We start from the raw sequence: 15,480 nt of genomic DNA on the forward strand, positions 1-15,480 counted from the left end.
GTTTTTCGATGTCTTTAATTCCATGCTCCACATCACGAGGCTGGGATGACTTTGGGTGGCCTTCCCCAGTTCCTGAGCACTGAAGCAGTAGCAGAAGCAAAAGGAGATTGGAGGCAGCTGTCTCATCCACTTCCGCACTCCTTGACCCGCCCCACCCTAACTGGTGGTGCACATGAGCATGCATCATTTAGGTAAACATCATCAAAATTAAAATGAATTTATTATTATTTTTAAAATACTTATTTAGTTATGTAAAACTTAGTGACAGAGAGAGAGGGAGAAATGGAGGAAGAGAGACATGTTTTTTGGTGATTCACACCCCAAATGGCTGCCTTGACGAGCTGGTCTGAGCCGAAGCCAGGAGCCAGAAACTCCTGTGTGTCTCGCATGTGGGTGCAGGGGCCCAAGCCTGCAGGCCATCTTCCACTGAGTCTTCCTGGGAGCTAGGTGGGAAGTGGAGCAGCTAGAATGCCAAACAGCATTTGTCTAAGATGTCAGCATTGCAGGCTGCTAACCTGCGATGCCACAATACCAGCCCCTTTTAAGTGAATGACTAAGTTAAGAGGGTCAAGAAAAAGAAAAGGTCCAAAGGACTTTAGAGAAGATGGTGATAGACGTTGGGGTTTCAGGGAACATAATTACATTCAAGAAGCTCTGGGGAGTTGGTGGGGCAATGGCTTGATTGGCTAATCCTCCCCTTTCAAGCACAGATCTCCCATGTAGGCAGTTTCCTGTCCGAACTGTTCCACTTTCCATCCAGTTTCCTGCTATTGGCCTGGAGAAGCAGCAGAGGATGGACTAAGCGCTTAATCCTGAATCATCATGGGAGATTCTGACTCCTGGTTTCAGATGAGCTCAGCTCCAGCCGTTTCGGCCACTTGGAGAGTAACCAGGAGATAAAAGATCTATCTTCTCGTGGCCAAATGGGCCAAACTGGAAACCATAATGCTAAGGGAAATGAGCCAATCCCAAAAGGTTAAATACCACATGTTTGCCTTAATTTAAGATGATATGATGTTATGTATAACATGTTATGCTTTGAATGTTATATGTTGTGTATAAACTAAAATTGAAATGTCAATGAGGTGGTCACAGAAGGTGGCTAGGAACTCGCATTTATCTTTAACATATCGGTTACTCATTACTATGTCAATTAATTCCATAATGATATAAATTTTTACTGATGGTATGTTGGAGCTTTTAATTGATCGGGATGATACTCTGCTGGCTCTGTCTTCAAACCAGAGAGGGTATACCTAAGAAGCCGTTGAACTTGACTGGACAATAAGATGCTGGACTCTATGTTTGGTATACGCTTGCAATGGGGGAATCTCAACTGAACTTGAGCTGTGGTTATGCAACAAGGTGGAGGAATCCACCATGGTGGGAGGGTTTGGGGAGGGGTGGGGAGAACCCAAGTATCTATGTAACTGTGTCACATAATACAATGTAATTAATGAATTAAAAATAATAAATAATTTTTAAAAAGTAAAAAAAAAATCTGTCTTCTCCCTCGTTCTGCAAATCTGTCTTTCCAATAAAAATAAATACATCTTTATAAAATTATTTTATTTTGATAAAATATTTATTTTATTTTTTATTGAAAAGGCAGATATACAAAGAGGAGGAAAGACAGAGAGAAATCTCTTATGTCTGATGGTTCATTCCCCAAGCAGCAGCAATGACTGGAGCTGAGCCAATCCAAAGCCAGGAGCCAGGAACTTCTTCCAGGTCTCCCACGCAGATGCAGGGTCCCAAGGCTTTGGGCCATCCTCGACTGCTTTCCCAGGCCACAAGCAGGGAGCTGGATGGGAAACAGGGCCGCCATGGCGCTCAATTGGGACTCTGGAGCATTCAAGGCAAGGACTTTAACCGTACACTATCATACTAGGCTCTATTTTGATAATCTTTACATAGTTGATTAGGACACAAAGGGTCAAGGGCTATAGGAAAGTGGGTAAGGCCATTGTTTCCACATTATTATTTTTTTTCTAGATTTGGGGTAAGGGGAGAATAAAGGGAGAAGTCCCACCCAGCCTCCCACGCATTCCAGGTCCCCGATGTGGGGCATGCTCTGAGGGTCCTGCTCAAGTGCTTTTGATAGTTGAACAGTTCTTAATTGCTGCCAGTCTCGCCATTCCAAGCACAATGGAATCTCTCCAAAATCCACGGGCTGACACAATCTACCTTAGAGTCTCTGTTTGCCCAGATTTTCACTGCCAACAATGGCTGGGGTAGATACTGATTTGTTCTGTCCTCCGTCCTGTTGTGGTACCAGGTGTCCTCTGCAGTTTCCAATAGACTGCCATATCCTCCATGTGATTCGGATTTGCTGTCCACTGCTCCATCTGAGCCTCTGAGGAGGCTCAGCTTTGACACTTGCACTCCACAGTCAGACCATGGAACCTGCACTTCTCTTCATGATTGGGGTTCTGAGATCAGCAATTCAGTTGGAAGGATCCTCAAAGAAACTTTCTCTGAGGTGATCCCAGGCCTGATTCCTGTGTGTGCATGCCAGTACAGGGTCTGGCAGAGTCCGTTGGCCCAGTCAGCTTACACTGATTGCAATTGCTCGGTCATTTCTGTTTCCAGCCCTATCTTCCATGCGAATCAATGGGTGTTGCAGTCCAGCCTGATTCTGCGCACCACACACTCGACCCTCAATAAATACATCTTCAGTGGCCAGCGCTGAGCTAATCTGAGGCTCAGAAGCCAAGAGCATCTTCCAGATCTCCCTGGGTGGTGCAAGGGCCCAAGGATTTGAGCCATCCTCCTCTGCTTTTCCAGGGTATCAGCAGGGAGCTGGATCAGCAAGAACCCAAAGTGATGCCCATATGGGATGCTGATGCTGCAGCTAATGCTGCAGGGTGGAAGGTTAGCTTGCCGGCCTCTGGAGGAGGGGCAGTGGTTTCTTCAGGGAGACATGACTGGAAGTAAAGGCTATGGGTCTCGATAAGCAAAATAATTCTTTTTTTAAAGGTTTTTTTTTTTTAATTGAAAAGCTAGATATATGGGGAGAAGAGACACAGAGAAAGATCTTCCACCTGCTGACTGACTCCTCAAGTGGCTGTAATGGCCAGAGCTGAGCCGATCTGAAGCCAGGAGCCAGGCGTCTCCTCTGGGTCTCCCAGGCACGTGCAGGGTCCCAAGGCTTTGGACCATCCTCTACTGCTTCCCAGGCCACAAGAGGGAGCTGAAAGGGAAGTGGGGCCAACAGGACAGAAGGCACCCATATGGGATCAGGGCACGTGCAAGACGCGGACTTTAACCACTAGGCTACTGTGCCAGCTTCACAAAATAATTCTTAAAATGGAGGCGTTTTTTTCAGGGAGTTAGGCAGAACGGGTTGGTGGGATTAGTAGATACGCCAAGAAATCAACATAATTCTTTAGCTGCACAAGACTCCCAGATATAAGTGGCAAAGAGATGAGCATCACAGTCGTAGCTACAGGCCCTGCTTCAGGAAGGAATGCTTCCGACACAGACAGAGCAGCAATGCTCACTGCACAGGGACCTTTATTTGTTCATAAGACTGATATTCAGATCTGTCAAGATGGCCTTAAGAATCAAGGGATGGGGCCTGATGCAGTAGCCTAGTGGTGGTCACTTGGGGAGTGAACCAGTAGACAGACAGCAGATCTTTCTGTTTCCCCTTCTCTTTGTATATCTATCTGCCTTTCCAATAAAAATAAATAAATCCTAAAAAAGAATTGAGAATGGGCCCTGTGCATTGGCCTAGTAGCTAAAGTTGCCATGCATCTGCCAGGATCCCATATGGTGCTGGGTCCCGTACTGGCTGTTTCACCTCCACTCCAGCTCCCTGCTTGTGGCCTGAGAAAGCAATCGAGGATGCCCAAAGCCTTGGGACTCTGCACCCCCAAACCCCACCACCGTGAGAGCCCTGAAGAACCTCCTGACACCTGGTGTCCAATTGGCTAAGTTTCGACTGTTGCAGCTGCTTGATGTGGGAAGATCTTACTCTGTCTCTTCTTCTCTTTGGTAAATTTGCGTTTCTAATAACAACAAATGAATCTTTAAAAAAACAAAAATTGGGCCCAGTGTGGTGGCCTAGTGGCTAAAGTCCTTGCCTTGAACGCACCGGGATCCTATATGCTCACTGGTTCTAATCCCGGCAGCTCCACTTCCCATCCAGCTCCCTGCTTGTGGCCTGGGGAAGCAGTCGAGGACAGCCCAAAGCCTTGGGACTCTGAACCCAAGTGGGAGACCTGGAGGAAATTCCTGGCTCCTGGCTTTGGGTCAGCACAGCACCAGCCGTTGCACTCACTTGGGAAGTGAATAATCGGACGGAAGGTGTTCCTCTCTGTCTCTCCTCCTCTCTATATATATCTGACTTTGTAATAAAAATAAATAAAATTTTTTAAAAAATGGGCCCAGTAGGGTGGCCTAGCGGCTAAAGTCCTCGCCTTAAATGCGCCAGGATCCCATATAGGCACCGTTTCTAATCCCAGCAGCTCCACTTCCCATCCAGCTCCCTGCTTGTGGCCTGGGAAAGCAGTCGAGGACGGCCCAATGCATTGGGATACTGCACCTGCGTGGGAGACCTGGAGGAAGTTCCTGGCTCCTGGCTTCGGATCGACGCAGCACCGACCGTTGCGCTCACTTGAGGAGTGAATCATCAGATGAAAGATCTTCCTCTATCTCTTCTCTTCTCTGTATATCTGACTTTGTAATAAAAATAAATAAATCATTAGAAAAATGAAAAAAAAAGAATTAAGGGATGGAGGTTGGCACTGTGTCACAGTGAGCCAAGCTGCTACTTGAGACGCCAACATCCTATATGGGCACTGGTTTGAGTCTCGGTTGTGTCACTTCCCCTACAGCTCCTCCACTAACACACCTAGGAAAGTAGTTGAAAATGACCAAGTATTTGCTTGAACCCTTGCTATCCGTGTGCAGCCGTGTGGGAGATACAGATGGAGTTCCAGGATCAGTCTGGCCCAACCCAGGTCATTGCAGCCCCCCTCTCTCTGCTTTCCAAGTAAATAAATGTTTGAAAACATCTGTTGGTCTTGGCGTGGTGGCCTAGCAGCTTAAGTCCTCACCTTGAACATGCCAGGATCCTATATGGGCGCAGGTTCTAATCCCAGCAGCTCTACTTCCCATCCAATTCCCTGCTTGTGGCCTGGGAAAGCAGTCAAGGATGGCCCAAAGCCTTGGGACCCCTGGAAGAAGTTCCTGGCTCCTGGCTTAGAATCGGCGCAGCACAGGCCATTGTGGTCACGTGGGGAGTCAATCAACGGATGGAAGATCTTCTTCTCTGTCTCTGCTCCTCTCTGTATATCTGACTTTGCAATAAAAATAAATAAATCTTTCAAAAAAATTTGTCAGGTAGCACATGACATTTAAGTGGCAGGTTTACTGCGTGGCACTGGCAATTCCAAGTCTATTGTGACCCACACACTCTCGATGAGTTAGGCTTCATAAATCCCACTTTTTTTTTTCCCAGAAGAAATGGGGAAATGGGCTAAGCCAATGCCCCAGAGTGATTTATCTAGGTGACAGATACAGGAAAGGCCCTTGCAGCCTTCCTCCCAGTGCCTGCAGACAGCCGGGCGTCCTTGGCTCTTTGATTCCTACACCTGCATGCCAGTTTCTCCTGGCCCAATGAATACCTGAGAGTTGGGGCTGGCCTCTGGCCATGGCTGGGAGGAAGGTTTATTTTATTTTATTTTTATCATGATTACATGGTTGATCAGGGTGGGAAGAATCAAGGTTTAAGGAAACTCCAGAACTCAATGTTTCCAAATTTGCTATTTCTTCTTGTTGTTTCTGGGGTAAGGGGAGAGAAAAGGAGGAAGCTACACATGACTGATCAAACGTCCCAGTTCAGGGATGAGGAACCGCCATTTCATCCCAATGTGTCCATAATCCGAGGGTTCTGCCCAAGTGCTTTGGACAGTTCTGAGGTGCTGCCGATCTCACCGACCCCCCGGATGATGCCACCCTCCCAATGTCCATTGGCTGACATAGTAAGCCTCAAGTCTCCTCCATTCACCAAGAGTTTTTTTTTTTGTAAGAATTATTTATTTTTATTGGGAATGCAATGCAGATATACACAGAGGAAGGTTCACTCCCCAAGCGGCCGCAACGGCTGGAGCTGAGCCTATGTGAAGCCAGGAGCCAGAAATTTCTGAGTCTCCCATGTAGGTGCAGGGTCCCAAGGCTTTGGGTTGTCCTCAACTGCTTTCCCAGGACACAGGCAGGGAACTAGATGGGAAGTATGACTGCTGGGACCAGAACTGGCACCCATATGAAATCCCAGTGCGTTCAAGGCCTTGACTTTAGCCGCTAGGCTACCGCACTGGGCCCTCACTGAGATTTGCTGCTGTCATCATTTGTTTGGGGTAGTTGTCCAGTTTGTTCTGTTCTCTGCTATGGCATCCAATGAGCTGCCATGTGCTCCTTTTACATCAGGGCCTGTGTCCACTGCTCCACCTTTTCCACTAGGTAAGACACGTTCTTGCAGGTGAGCCCAAGGCCCCAGGCCAGGTGAGCCAAACCCTGCTGGATCCCCCACTGCCCGGGGCTCATGAACGTGGCACGTAGCAGGCAGGCCCCAAGACCCGGGCTGGGAGACCCGAGTCTGGAAGCAAGATTCTTTTTTTATTATTATTCATTAATTACATTGTATTATGTGACACAGTTTCATAGGTACTTGGATTCTCCCCACCCCTCCCCAAACCCTCTCACCATGGTGGATTCCTCCACCTTGTTGCATAACCACAGTTCAAGTTCAGTTGAGATTCCCCCATTGCAAGCGTATACCAAACACAGAGTCCAGCATCTTATTGTCCAGTCAAGTTCAACGGCTTCTTAGGTATACCCTCTCTGGTTTGAAGACAGAGCCAGCAGAGTATCATCCCGATCAATTAAAAGCTCCAACATACCATCAGTAAAAATTTACATCATTATGGAATTAATTGACATAGTAATGAGTAACCAATATGTTAAAAATAAATACTAGTTCCTAGCCACCTTCTGTGGAAGCAAGATTCTTAACATGCTCCTCTCATTGCTGACGATCAGTTTAAAGGTACAGAATAAAGAAGGCAAGTTGCCCTTTTATTCTGTGTCTGCTCTCTCTCTCTGTCTCGCCAGGAGGGCCCCTTCTCTTGGCCGAACTGTGGGGCCTTCCGAACGTGGCGGCACGCCACTTGACCTGCTTCCCGTGAGCCTCCGCGCTCCGCTGCGGCGCGTCCTCTCTACCCAGCAGCCCTCGCGCCGCCGGCTCAGGGGACACCAGGACTCCAAGATGGCGTCAGTCGGTGAGTGGGCGGCTGCGGCAGGATGGTGTGGAGCCCCAATACTGGAGCTAGAGTCGGGAATTCAGGGCCCAGAGCGGCCTCTGAGGGGACGATGCGGCGCCCTCTGCCCTTCGCTGTGCCTTTACGGAGCCGGCTGAGGCTCGCCGAGCGCGTGGCTGCAGGGTTCTGCGCCGTGTGACCTCGGCTTGGCCAGCGGCGGGTGCGGCTACGCAGGAGCTCGGGTCGGTGGGCTGCGGCGGGTCGCGCCCCTGGAGCTGGCCGTGCGCCCCCTTGGGCCACTGTCCCTCTCCGCGCCGAGGAGCGCCTGCTTTCCTCCCCGCTGCCCTTCAGGAGCTTTGCACTTGACCCTACGCGCAGCACGGGTCCGTACCCAAGCTGCAGCTCCTGCTAAGCCTCCGGAGTAGCTGACGTTTGCTACGGTGTCTGAGATCAGGGAAGGATCGGGGCATGCTTGTTAAACAGGTTTCTGGAGGGAAGGTGCCCTGGTCAAGGTCACAGCCCTAAAGGACTGAACTGGGATTCGAACCTGAGGCACTTGGTGAATGACGGCGACTTAGGGCCAGCAAGCCTTTCGGTGACACTGTGTGCACGCAGATTGTTTGGATAGGGAAACAGTTCTGTTCTTTTTTTTTTTTTTAAGATGTATTTATTTTTATTGCAAATTCAGATGGACAGAGAGGAGAGACAGAGAGGAAGATTTTCCATCTGTTGATTCACTCCCCAAATGACCACAATGGTCAAAATGAGCCAATCTGAAGCCAGGAGCTTTTTGCGGGTCTCCCATGTGGGTGCAAGTTCCCAAAGCTTTGGGCCGTCCTCGACTGCTTCCCCAGGCCACAAGCAGGGAGCTGGATGGGAAGTGGAGCCGCCGGGATTAGAACCAGTGCCAGTATGGAATCCCAGCACTAGATCCTCACAGCAGCCTTGTTAGGCAGTCAGTGCCAGGAATGTCAGTCCCATTTTAAAAAGATGTTTATTTTTTATTGGGAAGGCAGATTTACAGATTTAAGGCGAGAGAGACAGAACAATCTTCCATCTGCTGGTTCATTTCCCAAATGACCATGAAAATGCTGGAGCTGAACCAATTTAAAGTCAGGAGTCGGGGAGCTTCCTGTAGATCTCCCACGCAGGTGCAGGGTCCCAAGGCTTTGGGCCGTCCTCCACTGCATTTCCCAGGTCACAAGCAGGGAGCTGCATAGGAAGTGGAGCAGCCAGGACATGAACTGGTGCCCGAATGGAATGCAGGCACTGCAGGTGGAGAATCAGCATGCTATACCACTGTGTTAGGCCAGTTTCTGCTTTCTTCATCTCAGGCTGGAGTCACAAAGAAGGAATTGAAAACAGTGACAGTGAAGTTATTTGCCCATCGGTATCGTGGGCACGAGTCTATTTCTCTTCTACTGTGATTGTGTTGTTGAAAGGAAACAGCATGGGAAAGAGAACAGGGTGGCATTGTGCCATGTTTAAGAGGGAGGAAGGTTGTGAAGAGCATTCTATATTAAAGTTAAACAGTTTAGTACCCAAGAGATAGTTGGAAAGTTGCCTGCTCCACAGCTGAGCACTCAGTGAGTGTGAACTTGTCATCTGAGCTTTTCCTCGGAACCTTTAGTTCAAGTCCCATTGGAGTCTGACCCACTCAGCATCCCTCCGATGAAACCACAGTTTATTTCTTTTAAGTGCTAAGGACCACAGCACAGAAAGCAGCTAGTTCGTTAACAAAGAAAGTGAGAGGAATGTGGATTTTCAGCAGTAGATCGGATCAGGGTGTGCAGACTGTTGCCAGCGGGGCCACACACCCTGCCCTGTTTCTGTATGGCCATGAACTCCGAGTGGTTTTTATGTTGCTTTTGAAAAACTATGGGGGCCTGGGCACGGTGGCCTAGTGGCTAAAAGTCCTCGCCTTGAATGCACCGGGATCCCATATGGGCGCTGGTTCTAATCCCGGTGCCCTGCTTCCCATCCAGCTCCCTGCTTGTAGCCTGGGAAAGCAGTCGAGGATGGCCCAGAGCCTTGGGACCCTGCACCTGTGTGCGAGACCTGGTTTCAGAAGCACTGGCCGTTGCAGTTACCTGGGGAATGAATTATCGGACGGAAGATCTTCCTTTCTGTCTCTCCTCCTCTCTTTGTATCTGACTTTGCAATAAAAATAAATCTTAAAAAAAAAAAAAGACTATGGGAAAAACAAACAAGAAAAGACTATGGGAGCTGGTGCCGTGGTGTCAGTTTTGTGTGCTAAATTTGTGGTTCCTTCATCCCAAATACATGCTGGTTTGGGTCCCAGCTGCTGCCTTTCTGATCCAGTTTCCTGCTAATGTGTCTGACAGTGTGGTGAAAAGTTCTTGGGCCCTTGCACTCACATGGGAAACCAGGAGGAAATTCCTGGCTCCTGGCTTTTGACCAGCCCAGCTCTGGCTGTTGTGGTTATTACGAGAATGAATCAGTGGGTGGTCTCTGTTCTCCTTCTCTGTAAATCTGCCTTTCAAATAAAAATAAATCAATTTTTAATACAAAGCCTAAGTCTGTACTCCGTCCAGGTCAGTTGTTGGCTTCAGCATCTGGAGGCACTTGACATTTCCATGAAACTCCATAAAAAATGGGTAGTAGGGGCCCGGCACGGTAGCCTAGTGGCTTAAGTCCTTGTGCCAGGATCACATATGGGCAGCAGTTTGTGTCCCAGCTGTTCCACTTCCCGTCCAGCTCCCTGCTTGTGGCCTTGGAAAGTGGTGGAGGACGGCCCAAAGCCTTGGGACCCTGCACCCGTGTGGGAGACCTGGAAGAAGCTCCTGGCTTCAGATCGGCTCAGCTCCAGCTGTTGCAACCTTTTTTGGCGTGAGGGGGGACAGTGAATCAGCATGTGCAAGATCTTTCTCCTTCTAGAAATACATACACACAGAGAAAGATCTTGCACATGCTGATTCGCTGCCCACATGGGCCAGTGCTGGGGCACTGGCTGAAGCTAGGTGGCAGGGCCCCCAAGTGCTTTGTCATTCTTTGCTGCTGTCCCAGGCCGTTAGCAGAGACCTGGCCCAGAGGTGGAGCAGCCTGAAATCTAAGCTGCTCCCATACCGGATGCCAGTGGCAGCTTTACTGGCTACGCCACAACTGTAGGACCCTTTTTTTTTTTTAAAGATTTTATTATTATCGGAAAGCCGGATATACAGAGAGGAGGAGAGACAGAGAGAAAGATGTTCCATCCGATGTTTCACTCCCCAAGTGAGCCGCAACGGGCCGGTATGCGCCAATCCGATGCCGGGAACCAGGAACCTCTTCCGGGTCTCCCACGCGGGTGCAGGGTCCCAAAGCTTTGGGCCGTCCTCGACTGCTTTCCCAGGCCACAAGCAGGGAGCTGGATGGGAAGTGGAGCTGCCAGGATTAGAACCGGCGCCCATATGGGATCCCAGTGCGTTCAAGGCGAGGACTTTAGCCGCTAGGCCACGCCGCCGGGCCCGACTGTAGGACTCTTAAAGTCGGAAAATCGTGTGTCCGCTCAAAACCTGTGGATGTTCCAGAGCAACTCCTGTTTGCCTCCAGGGGTCCAAGGCCGTCTTCCACTGTAAGAAATTCCCCGGATAAGTGCACCTCTGGGGTGGAGTGGTTCTCCACATAAAGCTAACAGTTTTGTTTTGCTTTGCTTGTAGATTCTTGTAGTTCAGTTTAAGAAAACACTCTTCAGAGTACAGAGATAGAAATGGGTATGAAAATAAATGTCAGCTTGTTAGCTTTTTTTCTTGTGTCACGCAACTTGCTAGGCCATGAACATGGTCATGTGTGTATAGAATGTTTATAAATGTTTATATAGTTTCTGGGAATATGAAAAAGTAGCCCCAGTGTTCCAGAAATGACTTTTTTTTTTTTTTTTTTGGAACGACCAACCTAAAATACTGTGATGTAAAACACAAATTTGTGTTGGGCGTTTGGCACAGCAATTAAGACACCACTTTACTAAGTGCTGTGTGCACAGTGCACAGCGTGCTGCCTGGTGTGTGTTAGGTTCACTGTATTTATTGATGGGGCTAGATGGAAGGTCTGTTGGACGCAGGCCACCAAAACAGTGTCCCTTAAACCATGCATGCAGATCAGGGGCTGACGCCTCCACCTGTCACTTGGGTCTTCTGGAAAAGCACCAGCCCATTTTTGTGTGTGTGTGTTTTTTTTTCCCCATGTCCATTTATGTACTTGAGAGAGAAGTTGGCAGGGCTGGCATTGTGGTGTAGTCGTTTAAGCCTCCACCTGCAGCACCAGCATCCAGTATGGGCACGGATTCAAATGCCAACTGTGTCACTTCCATCCAGCTCCCTGCTAATGCACCTGGGAAAGCAGCAGAGGATGGTTCAAGTCCTTGGGACTCTGCACCCATGTGCGAGACCCAGAAGCAGCTCCCGAGATCAGACAGGCCTGTTCTGCCCACTATGGCCATCTGGAAAATCTCTCTAGCTGTCCTATCTCTGTAACTGCCTTTGTAATAAAAATAAATAAATCTTTAAGAAGAAATTGATCGGGCCTGGCATCGTGGCCTAGCGGCTAAAGTCCTCGCCTTGACCACGCCCCAGGATCCCATATTGGCGCCGGTTCTAATCCCGGCGGCTCCACTTCCCATCCAGCTCCCTGCTTGTGGCCTGGGAGGGCAGTCGAGGACGGCCCAAGGCTTTGGGACCCTGCACCCGCGTGGGAGACCCGGAAGAGGTTCCTGGTTCCTGGCTTCGGATCGGTGCAGCACTGGCTGTTGCGCCTCACTTGGGGAGTGAATCATCGGACGGAGGATCTTTCTCTCTGTCTCTCCTCCTCTGTGTATATCTGACTTTGTAATTAAAAAAAAAAAAAGAAGAAGAAGAAGAAATTGATCTTGGCAGTGAAGACAGGATACCATTCCTTCCTTCCAGACACTTCCTCGTCAGTCTTCTTTGATTTCCTTTAGGGCCCAGAGACAAGAACAGATATGGCCTCTTCCGTGGACCTTCCTGTCGTTCGTCCCAGGAGTCTCACTGGGACAAAGGTCTGGGGCCCAGTGCATCACTTGGAAAGGTGTTTATGAAGTCATTTTGACTTGGAACTGTATCTGCTCTCTCTCCTATCTCTGTGAACTGTTAGTCCCTCTGGTCTTGTAGGATACTTGCTCGGCTGGCGAATCTGGGGAGGTCAGCACCGTGTGAACCCAGATGCTGGCATTCTGTCCCCGTAAACAAGTGCACTCCCAACAGTGAGACACTTGAGGGCACAGCCCCTCCCATATTTTGTCCAGACACAAATTGCCGGGACTTGAATAGGCCTGCCTTCTGTATGGCATCAAGGGAAGAGGGTCCTCTCAGTAGGCTGCACGTGCCTGACGTTGGCCAAGTTGCCCACCTGCTCATGACGATACAATGAAGTGTGAATTTTGTGGTAATTTGTACTGTCCCCCGCTTCATGGCTTTCTTCCTTGCAGCACTGGGATTATTATTTTCAGCAAGCTCCTGTTCAGACACCCTGCTGCTTAGTAAAGCTGCCAGTGCAGCCGGTGCCTGATTCAGGGTTAAAACCATGGCATCCATGTGCAGCCCCTGTGTGATGACATGCTGTGCCTTTATTGGAGAGTTGAATAGTGACATATAAAGGGAGGCTATTTTTTCAGTGCATGTTTTTCATTCTGATTTGTTCAGTGCCACTGAAGGACAAGAAACTTATGGATGTCAGGCTCACAGAGCTGCCAAGCTGGATCCTGATGCGGGATTTCACGCCTAAAGGCATCGGCGGAGCGTTTCAAAGAGGTCAGAGCCTTCTGCATGTGTGTGAACAAAAGCAGACTGCTGCTGTGAGTTAATTTGGGCTTGTCTCAGTACATCCTGTAGAGGACAGGGAGGCACTGCTAGCCCTTTGCCTTCAGTGGTCAGCCCCACCCAAACAGCTGGGTGATAGTGAGCCCAGGAAACAGCTTCTATCGCTTGGAATTGGCACCACTGCCTCCATGTTAAAGAAATACCAGTGAGTGTTCTTACACCTAAGCTTCTTTAAGGGAAGCGTTCGAACCATAATTTGCAACAGCTTTCCAATCTGTGCATTTGGCTTGTGGGTCATGTCTTTCCAGAATAAAGACTCAGTCACCCCTGAGGGTTCCATCCAGGTTTTCTAGTTCTGGCTGTCCTGTGACTCTTTGGTGCACCTCCTTACCTCCGACCTAAAGGCCACCCTCAGAAAGCTCTGCCCAGCCACCCCTTTTATATCAGGGAGGTGAGTAGGGCCTGTTCACGCCCAGAGTCCACTGGAACTGCACATCTGCCATCATTACCTTCTTTGTCACCTGTGAACTGAGGGCAGACTATCCCCCCCCCCCCAGTGGGCTTCTGCATGAAGTCAAATACCCAGTTTAGAGGAGCGTGTGGACGCCTTCCTCCTCCCCAGGGCCCTGGCTGACCCAGCTGGCCATGACCAAATGGCCCTTTTTAGAATGGGTTAGACTCTGGGTCAGAGTTAGGGAAAGGGCTGGAGGTAGGTAACTGGCAAGCAGAGCTAACAGCACAAGGGCAAGGTCAGAGGACAGCAGAATCGGGCTGGGCCAGGGTATGGGTTTGGAATTGGGTGATGAGCACCAGTGACCCGCAAGGCCATTTGTGTTTCTCCCCGTCGCCCAGCGAGCCAGCAAGGTCCAGGGCCTCCCTGAATCTCAGCCAGCCTCCTGTGCACTATGAGAGGCTGCTAGCGCAGCAGAGCAGTGAGCGCCTCCCTGTTCGCAGGCTACTACCGGTATTACAACAAGTACATCAACGTGAAGAAGGGGAGCATCGCCGGCGTGAACATGGTGCTGGCAGGCTACGTGCTCTTCAGCTACTGCCTTTCCTACAAGGAACTCAGTGAGTGCCTCGTGCCATCTTGCCTTCAGTGTCCCCTAAGAGGGTGGGCTGGGCTAGCTGCCATCTCCTGGCAGCCGAGGGGACCATTATGATGTTCCTTATCTACACTTCACCTGAAAAGAACTGAAGGGACTTACCAGAATACAGTATCTGGGACAATGTTCAAAGTGAGAAAATTGTGGTAGAGGAGACAGGAAAAACAGGGTGAAGCCAAAGTAAGGAAGCATGCCGCAAGGGACTGCAGGCTATGCTTTGGCTTGATCACTGAATGTCCTGCAGAGACATAGGTTGAGGGGACCATTTGCTGGCTGGATTTCCTGGGCTGTCACTGGAGTGTCCACCCCCTTCCAGTTGACTGTGCCAGGGCAGTTGCTGCCTCTGGAGAGGCCAGCCAGCGAATAGGGGGCTTCCAAGGTGCATTAGTATCCCTATTCTGGCAGGTGGGGTCTGGATCTCCTAAAACGCATTCCTGGGACTTGTGTGATTTTCTCACTGCTGTTTTTTGCTTTCACTGAAATACATTTTAAGAGACTCACCATTTTGCTTCCTGACTTCAGAACATGAACGGCGGCGCAAGTACCACTGAAGAGGCCACTGTGGAGGACGACCCTGTATTCCTGACCTGGCCTTCCTGGCCCCTCCGTGAGGAACGCCATTGTCACTGGAATCCTTTCATACCATAACAGATCTAACGGCCAATAAAGATGATGGGTGTGTGTGCTGCTTGCCTGGTGTGGCTGTCACTGTGGGCCCGAGGTTCCCACTGCAATGCGGGTGTGTGGGGGTCAGCAGACAGTGCCAGGGCCTTGCTTGACTCATGAAGCCTCAGCAAGCCCCTCATACTATGTGGGAGTTCAAGCTCATTAGGGCACTCAGGTTTCAAAAATGCCTAGAAGTCTGCTCCTGGCCATGGTTTTGTGGGCTCTTTGGCCTTTACTTAGTTAAACGGTGGAATAAAGCAGAGTTTCTGTGCTCCTGAGTCTAAGCTCCGACCAGGACAAAGGCCTTTCCTGGCAGCATCATTTCCCTTTAGGAAATTCATACTTGTTGACAGGGACAAGAAAATGCTGCCACCACAGCTTGTGGCAGGCAGCTAGCAAAGCTGGCGTTAAAGTCTTCTTGGCATGGCACCCCTGAAGTAATGAGACAGTTTAAAAAACAAGCTTTAATCAACATCATAAAAATTGTTCCTGTAATTGAACTCGGATAGGCCCACTTGCCCAGCAGGCTACGGGTGATGGTTTCACATTTCAGGCTCGGGGGCAGGGCGTCTCCTCTGCATGCCGCAGGTGTCTGAGCGGCAGCAGCCACTGGATGGGCAGGAGGTAGGTGCAGATGGGCTAGGTCAGCTATGTAAAGAGCAGTCCACA

General features: G+C 49.7%; 1 protein-coding gene across 1 annotated transcript; it reads left to right on the forward strand.

The window, feature by feature from the left end:
- The first annotated feature begins 7,179 nt into the window (after positions 1 to 7,179).
- On the forward strand, positions 7,180 to 14,836 carry ATP5MF (ATP synthase membrane subunit f). Its single transcript, XM_012931092.2, has 4 exons — positions 7,180 to 7,286; positions 12,923 to 13,030; positions 13,994 to 14,110; positions 14,668 to 14,836. The coding sequence occupies exons 1-4, from the start codon at positions 7,274 to 7,276 to the stop codon at positions 14,694 to 14,696; spliced, it is 267 nt and encodes an 88-aa protein (XP_012786546.1). The 5' UTR covers positions 7,180 to 7,273; the 3' UTR covers positions 14,697 to 14,836.
- Positions 14,837 to 15,480: the final 644 nt, after the last annotated feature.

This window comes from Ochotona princeps, chromosome 24 (assembly GCF_030435755.1).
Source record: "Ochotona princeps isolate mOchPri1 chromosome 24, mOchPri1.hap1, whole genome shotgun sequence".
NCBI classification, from domain to species: domain Eukaryota; kingdom Metazoa; phylum Chordata; class Mammalia; order Lagomorpha; family Ochotonidae; genus Ochotona; species Ochotona princeps.

Bases quoted from the DNA above. Each gene is read 5' to 3' on its own strand.
- ATP5MF (XM_012931092.2), top strand. The intron at 13,031-13,993 runs GTCAGAGCCTTC...CCCTGTTCGCAG, and splicing joins CGGCGGAGCGTTTCAAAGAG to GCTACTACCGGTATTACAAC. The intron at 14,111-14,667 runs GTGAGTGCCTCG...TCCTGACTTCAG, and splicing joins CCTTTCCTACAAGGAACTCA to AACATGAACGGCGGCGCAAG.